Source organism: Sinocyclocheilus grahami, unplaced genomic scaffold, assembly GCF_001515645.1.
Source record: "Sinocyclocheilus grahami isolate Dianchi unplaced genomic scaffold, SAMN03320097.WGS_v1.1 scaffold39.1, whole genome shotgun sequence".
NCBI lineage: Eukaryota > Metazoa > Chordata > Actinopteri > Cypriniformes > Cyprinidae > Sinocyclocheilus > Sinocyclocheilus grahami.
This window is the reverse complement of record NW_015505218.1, coordinates 2,985,386-3,001,979: the sequence shown is the minus strand read 5'-3', so window position 1 is coordinate 3,001,979 and position 16,594 is coordinate 2,985,386. Positions and strand designations below refer to the sequence as shown.

Here is a 16,594-nt window from a genome sequence, read left to right as displayed (position 1 = left end):
GATCTCCTTGCTACGTTTCTGGACCTTGATCGTGTTACTTACATTGCTGTCTATGGGAGGGTCAGAGAGAATTTTCATTTTGGGGTGGAGTAACAGTTTAAATATGGGTTATCGGTTATTGCCAATGTATTAAACCTCAAAAGTTTCCAAGTCGCAAAATATACTTCTGCTAACCTAGGCCAACATAATAATTGTTAACAAAAAATTCAAGTAAATAAATAATTTTATAATTAATATTTATTTATATATTTGATAACTGAAATGTATTTTTATTCAAATGTATTTTTAGCCATTTTATTAATTAGCTATTTCTATTAAATATTATGAGAGTCCTATAAACACCAACGAGAATAGTTTGGAGATAGACCTAGATACTATTTAGACTGCTTGCCAATGTTACATAATTTATTATATAATATATCATAGACAACTGCAAGCTCTGTTTAAATGAAGGATAACCACCATCAGTGTTTCTAATGCAAGTGAATACATTTTGATGAGTCATGATGACACTGTTTAGACACTGTACTTTTAAGTCATTTAGTTACAGCCTGAATTCTTAACTGATTTTAAACAAATAACACAGTGGATCAAATCAATGCCTATAAGGCATCAGTCTGCTAGATGCTTGGATATACAAGCTCAAAATAGCAGGATAGAGAAGCTAACCAGTCGAATATAAGTTATGGGCGTGAAGAACAACCCCTTACGATCATTGCAGACCCCTTTTAACATTGCACGTACAAAGCTGAACAGATTTGGCGCTTTACATCTAATTACAAAAGAAAAGAAATGCACTGAAAATGATTTCAAATGCTTATCCCTAGGTTGATAATGCCATCCTATTGAAAACCTGTTCTTTTATTCAAACAAATCTTTATAGGGAGTGTCAATAGCCTTGAAAAAGATGTTTCTCAAAGAAAACGTATGAGGCATAAGTGACAGCTGACTGATTCAGTCTGCATCTGTTGCTCTGCACTGCATCATGCGCAACAGTGAGTCAGTGACCGGCCCATTTTTCCAATGGCTTTGATCCCGGAAGTATCTTCCCTATTCATTTTCTCCACAGGGATTTCAATGAAACAAACCAGCCTGCTCCGGAACAAATCACGACATTACAAATTTGAGGGAAAAAATGTATATGTATGGTGGAAGACTGTGCACTTAAACTGTGGCATAATCAAATAAAACAACACTGCAATATAAAAATGAAGTATGAAAACAATATTTTGAGTTCAGTGCAGAATATTAATACAGTTACAAATAGCAGGATGAGAGCATCTGCTGAGCTTTTCTGATTGGTGGATCTCGCTTCAGGATTATGGGTAGTGTAGTTCTTCACACAGAACTTGCCAATTTCTCTTAACATTTGAAATTACACTGATTTGTTTGCCATTTCTCTGGAAAATATTAATTACATGTTTAATTTAAAAATGTTTAAAAATATTAATTAAATGCTTTTTTTTTATTTCAACAGGCCTAAAAACTATGGAAGCCCGTTTCTGCCACTGAATAAAAAATAAAAGAGGTAATTGCGACTTTTTATCTCACAATTCTGACCTTTTTTTCTTAGAATTGTGAGATATAAACTCGCAATTCTTACTTTTTTTCTCAGAATTGAGAGATATCAACTCGCAATTGCGAGTTAAAAAGTCATAATTGAGAGACATAAACTCGCAATTCTGAGAAATAAAGTCAGAACTGCGAGATATAAACTCACAATTCTTACTTTTTTTCCTCAGAATTGTGAGATATAAACTCGCAATTGCGAGTTATAAAGTCAGAATTGCGAGATATAAACTCACAATTCTTACTTTTTTTCCTCAGAATTGTGAGATATAAACTCGCAATTGCGAGTTATAAAGTCAGAATTGCGAGATATAAACTCACAATTCTTACTTTTTTTCCTCAGAATTGTGAGATATAAACTCGCAATTGCGAGTTATAAAGTCAGAATTGCGAGATATAAACTCACAATTGCAAGAAAAAAAGTCAGAATTGTGAGTTTATATCTCGCAATTCGTACTTTTTTTTTTTTTCGCAATTCGTACTTTTTTTTCTCAGAATTGCGAGATATAAACTCACAATTGCGAGAAAAAAAGTCAGAATTGTGAGTTTTTATCTCGCAATTCTGACTTTATAGCTCGCAATTGCGAGTTTATATCACGCAATTCTGAGACAAAAGTACGAATTGCGGAAAAAAAATGAGTCAGAATTGCGAGATATAAACTCACAATTCTGAGAAAAAAAAGTAAGAATTGCGATTGTGACTATATCACAATTACCTTTTTTTATTTTTTATTCAGTGGCGGAAACGGGCTTCCATAAAAAACCTATCACATGCATCATCTTATCTTCAAACAGATATTATGCATGGAGAAATGCAATGGTTATGTAAAAGATACATAAATAAAAAGTACATAAAATAAGAAATAAAAGAGTCAAAGGCCACCGTTTAGAGAACTGTACACCCTGAGCTTATCGTCAGCTTAGTTCATTTGACCCGAGCAGCACTATGTCTCAGAGAGGAGCGACACCATCCTCAGCACGTACACACGACACGCGAGAGGATGAGAACAACGCTCGCGTGATTCATCACAAACGCGATTCTAGTCGCGTCGCTAGCGGTGTAGGTGGGACGTTAAAGCGACATTTAGGGACATCTTTGACTAAACCTAAATTTGAATGTACATTATTTAAATATCTCTCGAGAGAGTGTGTGATGTTGTAAGGATGTGTTTAAAATCTCTACTTCATCACGTTAGCTCATCTCTGCCAGGCTAAGCTACAGTGATGCAGGACAGGCCTACGTGCAGCTCGGCCACACTCCCTTCTTCCGCAGACAGCAGCAGCATCCATGGCGCTGTATGGACCTACACGTGCATATGATGCTTTAATGAGCATGTTCTGTGAAATAAACGCTGTTCAAATAGATTCGGTTTGTCGGGTTTCTGTTAGCTCTACTCTACATATACGGAAGAGAGATGGTGGTGATGATGATGTGCTCAGGGTGACATTGAATGTCATGAACGTCGACCCCTTACGATCACTGCAGACCCCTTTTAACATCGCACATACAAAGCTGAACAGATTTGGTGCGTTACATCTCATTACAAAAGAAAAATGATTCTGTTTATCTCTTTATATAGTTAATTTTGAGTGTTTGAACCCTTAAAAACGAACATTTCACACCGACGGCTTTTAAATGTTTGACGTATTTGCTATAAACACTGCTAAAACGTATGTATCACTGTCCCATGATGGAGAAGTAAATGAGACGACCACCTGTCGGATCATACATATTTACTTCCGCAAACAACTGACGTTGCACTATTAATATAGCAAATATTTTAAATAAAATTACAATAGAAATGAACAAAACTACATTTAACCACAAAAATGGTCTGTTTACAAAACGAGTAAATGGCATGTAATTTAAGAAAGCGGCAGTGTCCCTATAATTAAAAATATATATATATTTAAAATAAACAATTCAATCACTTACCTGTTTAGAAGAGTGATGCAAAAGATGTCCTACTGTCGACAGCCTCCTGTTTCAATGCCGCAACGCAACGTGACCGCTTAGAAAAACCAACCCACCTAGGGGCGTGGCTTTGGTCACGACCTTATTGTAATAATAATGAATATTCATGAGTCTTTAAAGTGACCTCGCGCGTCACCGTCAGCGCTTTTGTGAAATCAAATTAAAATGTGATAGAAATAATGATACTTTTTATATATTCAATATAAAAACATAAAAGAATAGAAAGAAAGAAAGTGAATATTTGCCTACAACTATTTTTTTTCTGACAAAACATGTCTATTAATTAAATATGCAACGCTTACTACATATACAAACCAATAAATGATTGGTTCTATTTAAACACAAAACACTCTATTTACTTAGTATGGAAAAGTGTTAAAAATATCTCTTCTTATATTAGAGAGATTTAGAGAGAGAGATCAATAACTCAATAATAGCAGAAGCTGACACTACAATACTGTGATGTTGGTGGGTGGGGCTTCAGAAATAACCACACACAGCATTGATTACAATATTTAATAAAAAAATTTTTTTACTACATTATTTCCTTTATTCTTTGCTTAGTATTTAATAAAGGATCACTGGTGTCAGGCATTCTGGGCATAAAACAAATACTGTCATCTCAGGCAGAAAAGGTTATTCATGCATACATGGGCATCCAACCAGGCCCTCAGCAGTGGTTAAAATAACAGTATGAACAATAAAGCCAATAGGAAAATTAGTATAACACATAACCACAGTCCCCTTCCCACAGTATCAGTCCACAGTGCATTATGGGAAAAAAATGCACAGTGCTGAGCATATAATGTTATATAAAAGTAAAAATATCCACTTGACAATCTGATCCTTTTAGCATTAAAGTGTATTCCTGAGGGTTTGTGAAGCTTTCAAAACATTATAAACTAGGAAGAACTGAATTTATGGTATGTTTGTTTAATGAAAATGCAGTGATGGCATATTAATGAGGACAAAATGGTCAAATAACGTCAAAGGATATGAGGAACTATGAACCACATTTCACTACATGTCTCAACAAAAGGTAAGGAATTCAACGCACGGATTAGAGTGTCTCAATAAGAAATACACTTAACAACTAAATTCCTTCACAGAAGAATAACCTGCTATAAAAAGGTCCACCTAAAAAATTAAAATTCTGTCCTCATTTACTCACCCTCATGTCATTCCAAGCCTGTATTTGAGTTTTTTTCTACTGCAGAACACTAGAGAAGTTATTTTGAAGAATGCTGGCAACCAAACAGTTTCCGTTGTTACTGACTTCAATTGTATTTTTTTGTACATTCAATGGAAGTCAGCTGTGCAGTAACCAACATTCTTGAAAATATCTTGTTTTGTGTTCCACAGAAGTTAATCATACAGGTTTGGAATGATGACAAAATTGTCATTTTTGGGTGGACCATCCCTTGAAGTATTCCTTCTTGCCCCACGTGCTTCTGAGGTGTCTGATTTTAAAACTCCCGACAAAATTGTCTTAAAGGGGTCATATGATGCTATTTCAATTTTTAATTTCTCTTTGGAGTGTTACAAGCTCTTGGTGCATAAAGAAGATCTGTAAAATTGCAAAGAATAAAGTCTCAAATCCAAAGAGATATTCTTTATAAAAGTTAAGAGTTAACCATGCCTACCTAAAACGGCTCGTTCTAACACGCCCCCACATGTCTACATCACTATGTGGGAAGATTTGCATAACGCCGCCCAAATGTTCACGCAAAGAAAGAAGGCGTAACTTTTATTCTCGCTGTAGTATTGTTGCTGCCGCTGCCGCCATGTCGTGAAGACGCTGTGTGTTTCGTTGTGAAAGCGAAACTACTTTGTTTGGTCTTCCAAAAGAGTACGATATCCTCTTCGTCATGCCTAGAGCTGATCCGTGCTGGTCGCTGAGGAAATACATCAACTTTGCGCTGTGGATCGCCGGATCGGCTTTCACGGTGGACAAAGCGGAGTCCAGCCCGGGGTCGTCACATGTGGTTGCCGCTCCTTCGTCGAATCCCCCGGGCGAGCCATTCTCGACCCCGCCGCCTTTGCTCATTCTAGCCCAGCCTCAGCTCACGCTAGGCCGCCGTATTTTTCTTTGTGAAAGCGAAACTACTTTTTTTGGTATTCCAAAAGAGGGCACGACTACAAATCAGTGGTTAAGTTGTATTTACAACACTGTTCCAGAACAGTTCAACCCAAATATTCAGATGTGTGCAGCACATTTTATGGAGGACTGTTTCCTGATCCTGGGAGAGTAGACTACAATGCTGGCAGTTCTGACTCACATTCTGTAAGTACGCTTTCATTTAAAGGATTTGCCACTGACGATTCAAACGCGAGTTTTGGCCAGTGTAGAGTAGCACTTGTTGTTTGTCATTTCTCTGATCACAAATGCAGACAGGGTTTTATGTTTACGTGGCGCGATGCAACGCAACGCGTAAAAAGACAGTATAAGTCATTATAATCAGTAATTATGTTCCCACTGGATGCAACAAATGCCTCGTTTGTAATGGGTTTTAATGTTTTTGTCTCATCGCTCCGGCCGGACACGGCATCAGCAGTATGGTGAGGGGCGTAACATTTCCGTCACACGCTTGAGGTATTCGGCCAATCATAACGCACTCGATAGATGGCGCTTTTCAGACCGATGAGCTTTGTAAAAATCTACGTGTTTCAAAAAGGCGGGGCATAGAGGAGAAACAATAATGTACAGTATGTGGAAAATAATGTGTTTTTTTTTTACTTTAAACCGCATAAACACATTTCATTACACCAAATACACAAAATAATGTTCTTTTTAGCAGCATCATATGACCCCTTTAAAAAGTTAAACAAACACTTCTCTTTGGGAAGCATCGTCCTGAGCTACATGGCTTTGCATGAGTGCTTCTACCCGCTCCATGTTGGCCAGAGTCGGGGAAAGGTCTGGAGCGGTGGGTGTGCACGGTGAGGTTAAGAGAAAGTCACAGTCAAAGTTTGGGAAGGGCTCCAGGGTCAGGCCTCGACGGGCTTTGGCAGGGCGGTCAGGCCGGTTCTTCAGCTCCAGGATCAGCTCCATGGGGGTCTTTTGGAGCAGATGGGAATCAAACGGTGTGCCGTGGAAAAAGGTTTGCCGCTTGAAGCGTTCCAGTGTCCGAAGGCGACGTGCTGGAGTCTTACAAAGAAGCTGAGGAGAGGAAAGATTGGTTCAAATGATTAAATAAATGGATCTCAATGTCTCAAACTGTGCTCAGAATCGCCAAGATCCCAGCAATCAAAAATCACAGCTTTTAGTATGAACTCTCATCAGAAGTTCTACATTTTGAAGGGACAATTCATCGGAAATTGTTACGTGACGAAAAGTCTATCATCATTTACTCACTCTCACGATCTACTGTGGAACATAAATGAAGATATTTTCAGACATGTCTCAGTGTTTGTTGTCCATACAATTGAAGTCAATGGGCTTTAGTATTGTTTGGTTCCCTTCAAACTAGAGTTTCACAGAAGAAAGGTTTGGAGGAACACGAGGGTGAATAAATGACGACAGATTTTTTGGGTGAACTATCCCTGGATATCTTAAGATAATTTGGCTCCTTTTTATTCAGAGAATTTGATGAGACTTCAAACTGAAAGCTGGTTTTTAACTGATGACTTTGGGATCTTATCAATTCTGAGCACCATTTGAATAAATGATGACAGAATAATGTACTATCCCTTTCATTTTTTTGAACTATACACTCTTACTAAATGTAAACAATGATCTCATTTAAGTCTTTAATTTTTAGGGTTTGCAGAGAAACAACTGAGACACGTTTGACTGATACAATTTGAACATTTTGGCAAGTAAACCAGGTCCAGGTCTCACCTCTGTAAGCAGGAGAGCAAAAGGAGGAGAGAAGTTTTTTGGCATCTCATAAAGGAAGCTGCGTACTCTCCTCAGCATGCTACAGTGATCTGTCTCTGGATACACAGGAAACTGAGACAAACATGGAGGGGGAGGGGAGTTCAGAATGACTTGGCAGAAAAGACACATCTATTCACACAGAAACACACAAACGGTTCTTTTATCCCACAATAGGCCGAAAACACAACATGTTGGTGCAAATATACATGTATGTGCATTTGTCCTTACCTTTCCAGTGGCCAATGCAAAAAGAAGGATGCCGAGAGACCACCAATCAGCTGCGTGGTTGTAGGGACCACCGCTAAGGACTTCAGGAGCTGAAGAGACAGATTTCTTAAGAATCCTGTTTACATTCCACATATAGCTAGCATATAAACGTCCTTTCATTAGCTCAGCCATAAATATCATTAATGGCTCATTTTGCATTTCATGAGACTATTTATGTATATTATTCCATATATTTTTCATATACGTCAAAGTAATCATTTGTTTTAATTTCTTCTTTTATTACAGATTTACCCATGTATTGGATTGTCCCACAAATAGTGAACGCCCTTCCTCCACGCTCCAGACGCCGGGACAAACCGAAGTCAGCCAGTCGTAGATGGCCTTTAATAAAATATCAAAAACCCACACATTCACATATTAACATTAGAAGATTTACATAATAATAATTCATATTTTTATATTATGAACATATAAAATGTATGATTAGATGGTTGTTTGATGTCATTTGAGTTTTATAAGCCGTATTTCACTTTGATGTCACATCTTAACAAACAAATATTGAAATATCACAATTATGAAATCAGTGGATTGGATTATTTGTTTAATTGCTATTATGATATCCTGTTTGTGTAAATACTCTAGCTGTATTCTTTGGCCTGGAAGCCTGAAGCTTGGATGTTCTGGAACATTCCATGTTTACAAAAACCAAGCAGAAAGCTACTGCCCTCCACTGGCGGGACTACAGAACACAGACTGCCTTACCCTGATCTGTTAGAAGGACATTCTCCATCTGTTAAAAATACAAGAGAATGTTTTTAAGGCATTTTAGAGTTCATATTCATTACCTAAGGTCATTAAATTAAAACATCATTACAGTCAAAACACAGAATACCTTCACATCACGATGGATGATTGCACAATCATGAAGGAACCCTATAAAACATGATATTTAATGTATTATTTTGATAAGCATTTATAGCTATTGTACTTGAGCAAAAATTGCTTGGCATAAAATGTCCATGGAGGTTTTTTTTTGTGTGTGTGTGTGTGATTTTAGGTTGTAATCATTATATTATATTAAATTTATATAATGTAAACCGCTGTACAAATGTTTGAGGTCAGTAAGATTTTTTGAAAAGACATTAATACTTTAATTCAGCAAGGACGCATTCAATTAATCAAAAGAGTGACAGTAAACACATTTGGAATATTACAAAAGATTTCTTTTGCAAATAATTGCCGTTTAAAAGGATACAGCGGTTATCGTGGTTTCAACAAGAATATTAAGCAACTGTGATAATAATAATTGTTTCTTGATCACCAAATCAACAAAATAAAACATATTAAGACTGGCTGCTGAAAATTCGGCTTGGCATCACAGGAATAAATTGCATTTTAAAACATTCAAACAGAAAACAATTATTTTAAATTGTAACACTATTTCACAGCATTACAGTTTTCATTGCATTTTTGACCAAATAAGTGAAGCCAAGGTGAACATAAAAGCTTTTTCTTGTCATATAGATTTGCTTACCTAGAGCAGAACCTAATTCAGCAGCAAACACTTTTACCACATCCTCTCCAAACTGACCAATCATCACCCAGTATGTGTACAGGTCCCCTGTGCTGCAGTAATCACACACTAGAGAGGGAATATTCAGAAACCAACCATATAAACAGCGCCTGAATGTGCAAATCCCAAATATAGACAAACACAAAAATCCAACTCAAACAGGCTAAGACCAGAGAAAACATCTGTCACTTGACCAGATTCATAATTCATCAGTCAAGACCATCTGTTTCTAACAGTTATGCCCTCATCCAGACCACTGACTGGTAAAACATCATGGTCAGATTAAGTACAGAACACTCTGTGCTATGAAATAGGAACTTAAGATTGATATAAAGAAATCCCAATAGTGATCTAGACTGAATTAAGCGTAAAAATAGGAGTAAAACAGTGCAGGCTGTGAATGAAGGAATCAGGTGGTAATCAAAGGAAGTGACACAATCATCATAACTTTAGTTAGGAGAAAGCATTCAAGGGGTGAACATCATAGTGGAAGAAGTAAACTGACTTTTACAAATGCAGTCAGGATCACTGGGAAATCAAACACTGGGGGGGAAAAGGACTTGAGGTTTAGAGTGTGGAGTACTAGTAAGTGGGCCCAGATTGAATCTATGGATTTTTTGGCATTGTCTACACTGATTTTCATCTATCTATCTATCTATCTATCTGAGGCCGCATGTCTTTAAACATTCAAGCTTCAAGAATCCAAGCTTTCTGGTCAGGCTTTCTCAAGCCAAAATTATTTAAGTTATTTTTGAACTACACTAGAACCTATCTAGTTCAAAAGACTTTGGGCCATTTTACATGCTAATGATATATAACAACTTAGTAGGACTAATTTGATTTTCAACTGTAGATGGTTGTTTAGCAAAAAAAAAATAGGCCGTCATGAAATCAGCACCATGGATAGCACCCATATTCTATACAACTGTGGTTCACAACTGGTCCTGCAGGGACATTTTGTACGTTTCTCTCATCTGACACACTCAGTTCAGGTCATAAAGTTCTCTGCTAACAATCTAATGATCTCAATGTGCTGAGCAGTGGGTTTCCTGCACTGGAGTTGAGAACCACTGCTATAAAACATGATTTGCTTTCATTCTTTGGAATTTGGGAACTCTCTCTCTCTGATACTCTGTACACAATGTACCACACAGAATCAAAAAATAAATAAAAATTTAATTAAAAGTGGAGTGTTTTACACTTTCTCTTTTCCCAACATTTGTTGAGCATTGTGACACAGCAGCATTTGCTTGACCAATGGCTATGAATATGAAGTGGGATTATCTGTTTGGCCAAACGATGGCAGGTGAGAGGAGTGTTTGGTAAAATTGTTAGAAGAACAAACATTTTTACACTCTTCACCTTTAATGTCATATATTTAATAATTATTAGGCACATCAACTCTAAAATATAAACCTGTAAACTTTTCAACATAGATCATTCACTAACGTTCAAAAGTTTGGGGTACTTTTTTAAAGAAATTAATGCTTTAATTCAGCAAAGACACATTCAATTGATCAAAAGTAATATTAAAGACTTACAAAAGATTTCTATTTCAAATAAATGCGGCTTTTTAGAACTTTTTATTCCTCAAAGAATCCTGAAAAAAATGTGTCATGGTTTTCTCAAAAATATTCAGCAGCGCAACTGTTTTCAACACTGATAATAAGAAAAAAATTGTTTCTTGAGCACCAAATCAGCATATTCAAATGATTTATGAAAGATCGTGAGACACCGAAGTCTGGAATAATGGCTGCTGAAAATTCAGGAAAATATTTTTTTTTATTTTATTTTTTAAAATAAATTTATTTTAAATTGCAATAATATGTCGTCGCCGATAGCCTCGTGCTTAGTGTGCCAACATATACAGCGCAACTGTGCTCACGGCGACCAGAGTTCGATTCCCGCCCCCCTCTCTCTACCCAATACGTTCCAGTCATCTCTCCACTGTCCTGTGACTGTCTGAATAATAAAGGAATAAAAAGACCAAATATATATATATAAAAATTGCAATAATATTTCACAACATTGCTGTTTTTACTGTATCTGATAAACACAGCCTTGGTGAGTAAAAGAGACTTTAATAAACTTCAATGTATCATTTCGGATTATATGTCCTCCTCACAGCTTCTCACAGAATAAAAAAAGAGTTCAGGTGGAATAATAGTTTGTAGGAGCTCCAGGGAGGTTTTGTGTCAGGGCCACATGGCACTTGGTGTGAGGGAAGGAGAAGTGCTCACTAACACAGATTTAAACAGATTTGTGAACAATATTTGAGAGAAATATGCCTTTTGTGTACATAGAAAAAGTCTTAGATCTTTGAGTTCAGCTCATGAAAAATGGGGGCAAAAACAAAAGTGTTGCATTTATAATATTGTTCAGTGTATATATATATAGAAACATATTTTTAAATGTGTAAAAATATGAAATTACAAAGAATTGTAAATGAGTGTGGGTGTATACAAGTTTTACCTTAACTGCATAGATCTTATGCTTCGACTTATCCTTAACCTTTAAAATGGGACCAAAAGATCCTTTTGCTATGTAACCCAGGACCTATGACATGATAAAATAATGAGAAAAAATATATATATATAAAATAAGAAATAAGAAAATGTTGACTAATAAGTAAGCTTTTTTTCATCTTTGGTCCTTAGTGTCTCTCACCTGAAAATGTTCATGTCCTGGGACATTGCGATGGGGGAATTCGGGCAGAAACATGTTGATAAAACTTGGCAGACTCCATTCCATACGGAGTTTCTCAGGCCCCGGTAATGAAGAGACCAGGTGCTCAGGAATGGATGGCTCCTTGTCACAAATCATTCTATGTGATCCGATTCGTAATGGGTTGATTCGGCAGAGACCAGCTGGGAGAGAAATCCCCACAGCAGAGAGAAATCCCCGCCATCTGGATATTTGTGACTGCTCCTCCGACCCTGTACACTGCTGGGAACGAATGTCATTAAATAATAATTACATGGTTACTCATATTCCAGCGATGACCTATTTTTGTTAACATACTCTTGGATGTCTCTGTAACTGTGGATACTATTCTTTTATTTTAAATAAGAATAAGAAACTGAATAAATATACAAGAGGTTATAATACAATAATGGGTTATAAACAACATAGTTTAAGGAGAAATTTTGTAAATAAATTTGGTCATTTAAAATTAACTGTTCTACACCAGAGAGAATTATGGAAGAATAAATATGGACACATATTACATTGTCAATTAATGTGAGTGTGTGTGTATGAGAGAGAATGAGTGAATAAAATATCACAGCAAATTGAATTATGGAATGGAATTATGGGAGCAAAAATGTAAAAAGTCGTTATAATGCAGTCCATGGCAAATGGAAGTATTTTTGATCCCTATAAGAGTTCAACAGTGTCATTACCGTATCGGCCGATACCGATATGGTGGCCGATATATCGTGCATCCCTAACCGCAACATAATCGGCAGTGGTGCAATTAACAGTGTGCCGTGGTAATGATGAATTTATGAAAAACAGATGCGTACAGTCAGTTTGAAATACATTGAATATCCCATAAATTCCAATGTACATTTAAAACGTTTTTAAATACGAAATATCAAGTCAAAACTGCCCATAGTCAAGGAATCACCATAATATTCATAATAATTAAAGTAGATGACATGCTTTTCCCTTGGATTTTGCTTTCAGTCAAATCCAAACAAATGTAAAATGGCTATGTATTTATTAACTATAAATATGTATTTAAACTAAATGTTTAAAAAACACCGTCTCATAGTTTCCCTCTAGTTGAACAGAAAATAAATATAATACATAACACAATTTTATATAACAAACTTATGTCCCCCCCCCAATAAATATGACTTAAATGCCATAATTACATTTAGCTTCTAAAAATAAACATGCATTGATTAACTCTTAACAAGTACAGATCAAACATCCAGAGCACAGGCTGTACACACAATGTTTCCAACTTTTCTCACTACTCTTACCAAGAAAATCGTTTAAAGAACTAACCTTGCTGTTTTTGCTAGCATCGGTACCCATCACATTTGTCGTTTGCGTGAAATATTAGTTGAATCTTAAATACTGTTCATCCATGTTGTCGCTTGTAGTTTCAGTGTCAGTGAGTGACAGAGCTCTACCACCAACCTGCATTACTGTTATAACCGCTCGAATATGGACAGGACAAGAGCTTTAACATTATGTCTCACATTGAACTACACAGGCGAGCTCATCTTCTACCGAGTCGTTTTCAGTCTGACAGATATGGCGACAAAAACAAGATAATCTCCGACAGCATCGACGAATACTGCGCAGCCTCCCACGTTACTGTCACCCAATCGGATTTCTTGGCGAGTTGTTAGACCACGCCCACTCCAGCGCCCACTCGAAACAGTATCAGGAGCTGAAACATGACGTTATAAGTACCATAGAGTACGGTGGCCGAGAAGTGCAAAGCAAATCACAATTCTGAAAACAAAACAACAAATTACAAATGCAAATGCACTCAGAAAGCACAACAACAATTCAGAAAACATTATGACAAATCAGAAAACAAAATAACAAGTCAGAAAACACAACGACAAATCAGAAAACAAATTAACAAGTCAGAAAACACAACGACAAATCAGACAAACTGGAAAAGGTAGGTATAGTTTGAGACAGCGCCATTGGTTTGGGATTACTCACCGCTGACTGGACGAGACATCTGTCAATCAACGTATACAGGAAGAACCAGCCGAAGAACAGCAGAGTCGTGGTAGAAAGTTCGGAGATGGTATTAAAGTAGCTCAGTTTAAATGTATTGTATGAATTGACCTTACTCTGGAATAAAACATACGGGGTGTCTATTTACATTTAGTTAAAAGTGGTTGTAAATCATCAGTTCCAGTGGTGCAGATGGATACGTGCATGTCCTTGGCTTCTTGATGGGATCAGCCTGGGTTCGATTCCGTCTTTTAACGTATTGAGTGTAAATTATAATTTTAATTATTAAATGGATGCCATCTTATTGGTACAATAAAGCCCTCCCTACACCTACCCTAACCCTACCCGATACTTTATTTTCAACTTTTTGATTATTTCCTTAATTTTTATTGAAAATAAATGCCTTTACGATGTGATACGAGATTTGAAAAGGGAGAAAAAGAAAGTTCGGCAAAAGGCGGGATCGAACCCGGGTCGATCGCGTCAAAAAGCCATCAACACGCACTTATCCATTTGCACCACTGGAGCTGATGTTTTACAGCCACTTTTAACTAAATGTTAATATACACTCCGTATTTTTTATTCTATAGTAAGGGCAATTCATACAATACATTTAAACTGAGCTACTTTAATACCATCTCTGAACTTTCTACCACGACTCTGCTGTTCTTCGGCTGGTTCTTCCCTGTATACGTTGATTGACAGATGTCTCGTCCAGTCAGCGGTGAGTAATCCCAAACCAATGGCGCTGTCTCAAACTATACCTACCTCTTCCGGTTTGTCTGATTTGTCGTTGTGTTTTCTGACTTGTTATTTTGTTTTCGAATTTGTCATTGTGTTTTCTGACTTGTTATAATGTTTTCTGAATTGTTGTTGTGCTTTCTGAATTGTTATTTTGTTTTTTAGACTTGCATTTGCATTTGTAATTTGTTATTTTGTTTTCAGAATTGTGATTTGCTTTGCACTTCTCTGCCACCGTAATAGAGTCACGCTTTCTTTTAATTCATAGTTATATCTAAGCATTGTTATTATATTCACTCTTAAAAATAGGTTCTTTATTGATGGTTCCATGAAGAACCCTAACCATCTGGATCCATTGCACAAAAGGTTCTTTAAAATATTGTTCAAAGGGAGGTTCTTTGGGGAACCTAAAATAGTTCCTTCTTTATTTTTAGATTTTACATACAGTTTTGGGGACTCACAGCACTGCAAAAAAAATTATTTGACTCAGTTTAGCTCTCTCCTAATCAGCCTATACATACAAAATGTGCAGAAATGGAAAAAGTAAGTACAGTAAAAACTCAAAAGAGAAATGAAATGGAAAAAGGAAAGAAAAATAAATATAGTAGATCAGGATTTTTGTTGCTTACAATGATGTAGAGGGGAAAAAACAAGCAAAATGAAAAATATAATTTATTTGTGCTCCAGGAGTGTTCTGGATAGTGTTATTTAATCACTGAGTTATTACTATAGTTTTTATTAATATTCTTAATTTGTTTTTTAATATTTAATATTTTATTTTAATTTTAGTTTTTTTTGTATTATCATTTAAGTCTACATAGTTTTATAGTTATTGATAGCACATCAAGTTAAAACTATGAAACATATAAAACATAATGTTTTTATAATGTATATTTTATTTGATTTCATATAACATTTTTATATGTTATAACTAATGCTATTAACACTGGTTCTGGATTATTTCTCATTTTTGTCAGATTATACTGACTAAAACATACACACAAGTGTATCACATGTGACAGCTGATCTTTTCAGCGTCATTGGGTTACATAAGACAAGGGATTGGATTATCTCATGATGAACAGTGTTGTTGCAGAATGCACAGTTGGTATGACTGAATTTATGACAACGTATGAACCTTCATTACTTTTAATTCTGCCTAACACTATTCCTGATTTATTATTTAGACATTTTGAACATTTGTCATATTCTTGTCTGAATTTTTATTTATTTTTAAATAAACTGTGCAGTGCCCTTTTCATGCAGAGGCAATGTGATTTTGGCTTCATGAGAAAATACTTATGAGAAACGTGTACAGTTTTAAAATATGGTACTTTGACAAATAGTATACATGTTTCTCAAAGTCTCAATGACAGTTTAGCTTTATTCTCTTTCTGTCCCTATTTTTCTTGTTCACAAATACACAGATACACACACGTTCCATATACACATACACAAATGCACACATCAAATGTCTTCAGAATAATGGATTAGAAACAGTACCTGCACAATTGCCCATAATGCATGAATGATAATGCTGAGAGCTACACTGAAATCATTCCTTTACAAAGGAGAACCATATGTGGCTCCTTAGGTGAGGCTTTTCAAAAAGAAAAATCAATGCTAAAAATAATTACATAGCTACTTTTTTCTCTTTTTTTTCTCTGCAAATAATTTGTAGCCTATGTAGGCTAATGTATAATGTAATAAGTATGTAATCAAGGCCTATAGTATGCAAATTTTTATTTACTCTTGATATTTAATTTCAATATTTAAATTATACATTAAAAGTCATGTATATAAATATCTATATTTAAATATAATCATAAACAAATGTTTTATTAGTATACATATTGTGACATAAGGCATTTTAACAATCTGCAATTATGACATTAATTTCAATATTTCATTATGAAACTTT

At 35.8% G+C, this 16,594-nt stretch overlaps 2 protein-coding genes across 2 annotated transcripts in view; both read right to left on the bottom strand.

Annotated features, from left to right (window-relative positions):
- The window catches only part of LOC107581922 (fructose-bisphosphate aldolase C), a 15,918-nt gene extending 12,313 nt beyond the window's left edge, over positions 1–3,605 (bottom strand). Inside the window, exon 1 of the mRNA XM_016267612.1 lies at positions 3,506–3,605. The gene's annotated coding sequence lies outside the window, so the exon portion shown is untranslated. The remainder of the gene's footprint in view (positions 1–3,505) is intronic.
- A 1,180-nt stretch (positions 3,606–4,785) lies between these two features.
- Positions 4,786–13,521, bottom strand: LOC107581993 (putative serine/threonine-protein kinase F31E3.2). Its single transcript, XM_016267687.1, has 12 exons — positions 13,240–13,521; positions 11,893–12,171; positions 11,698–11,781; positions 9,516–9,528; positions 9,187–9,378; positions 8,545–8,585; positions 8,415–8,442; positions 7,944–8,033; positions 7,653–7,741; positions 7,386–7,496; positions 6,363–6,704; positions 4,786–5,038 (listed from the first exon to the last, which is right to left on the bottom strand). The coding sequence occupies exons 1-11, from the start codon at positions 13,267–13,269 to the stop codon at positions 6,366–6,368; spliced, it is 1,296 nt and encodes a 431-aa protein (XP_016123173.1). The 5' UTR covers positions 13,270–13,521; the 3' UTR covers positions 4,786–5,038; positions 6,363–6,365.
- Positions 13,522–16,594: the final 3,073 nt, after the last annotated feature.

Coding starts and splice junctions, on each gene's coding strand:
- LOC107581993 (XM_016267687.1), bottom strand. CDS start 13,269: ATGGGTACCGATGCTAGCAAAAACAGCAAG. Junction 7,742..7,943: donor TGGGACAATCCAATACATGG/GTAAATCTGTAA, acceptor CTGTCTCTTCAG/CTCCTGAAGTCCTTAGCGGT. Junction 6,705..7,385: donor TTGCTCTCCTGCTTACAGAG/GTGAGACCTGGA, acceptor TCCTCTCCTCAG/CTTCTTTGTAAGACTCCAGC.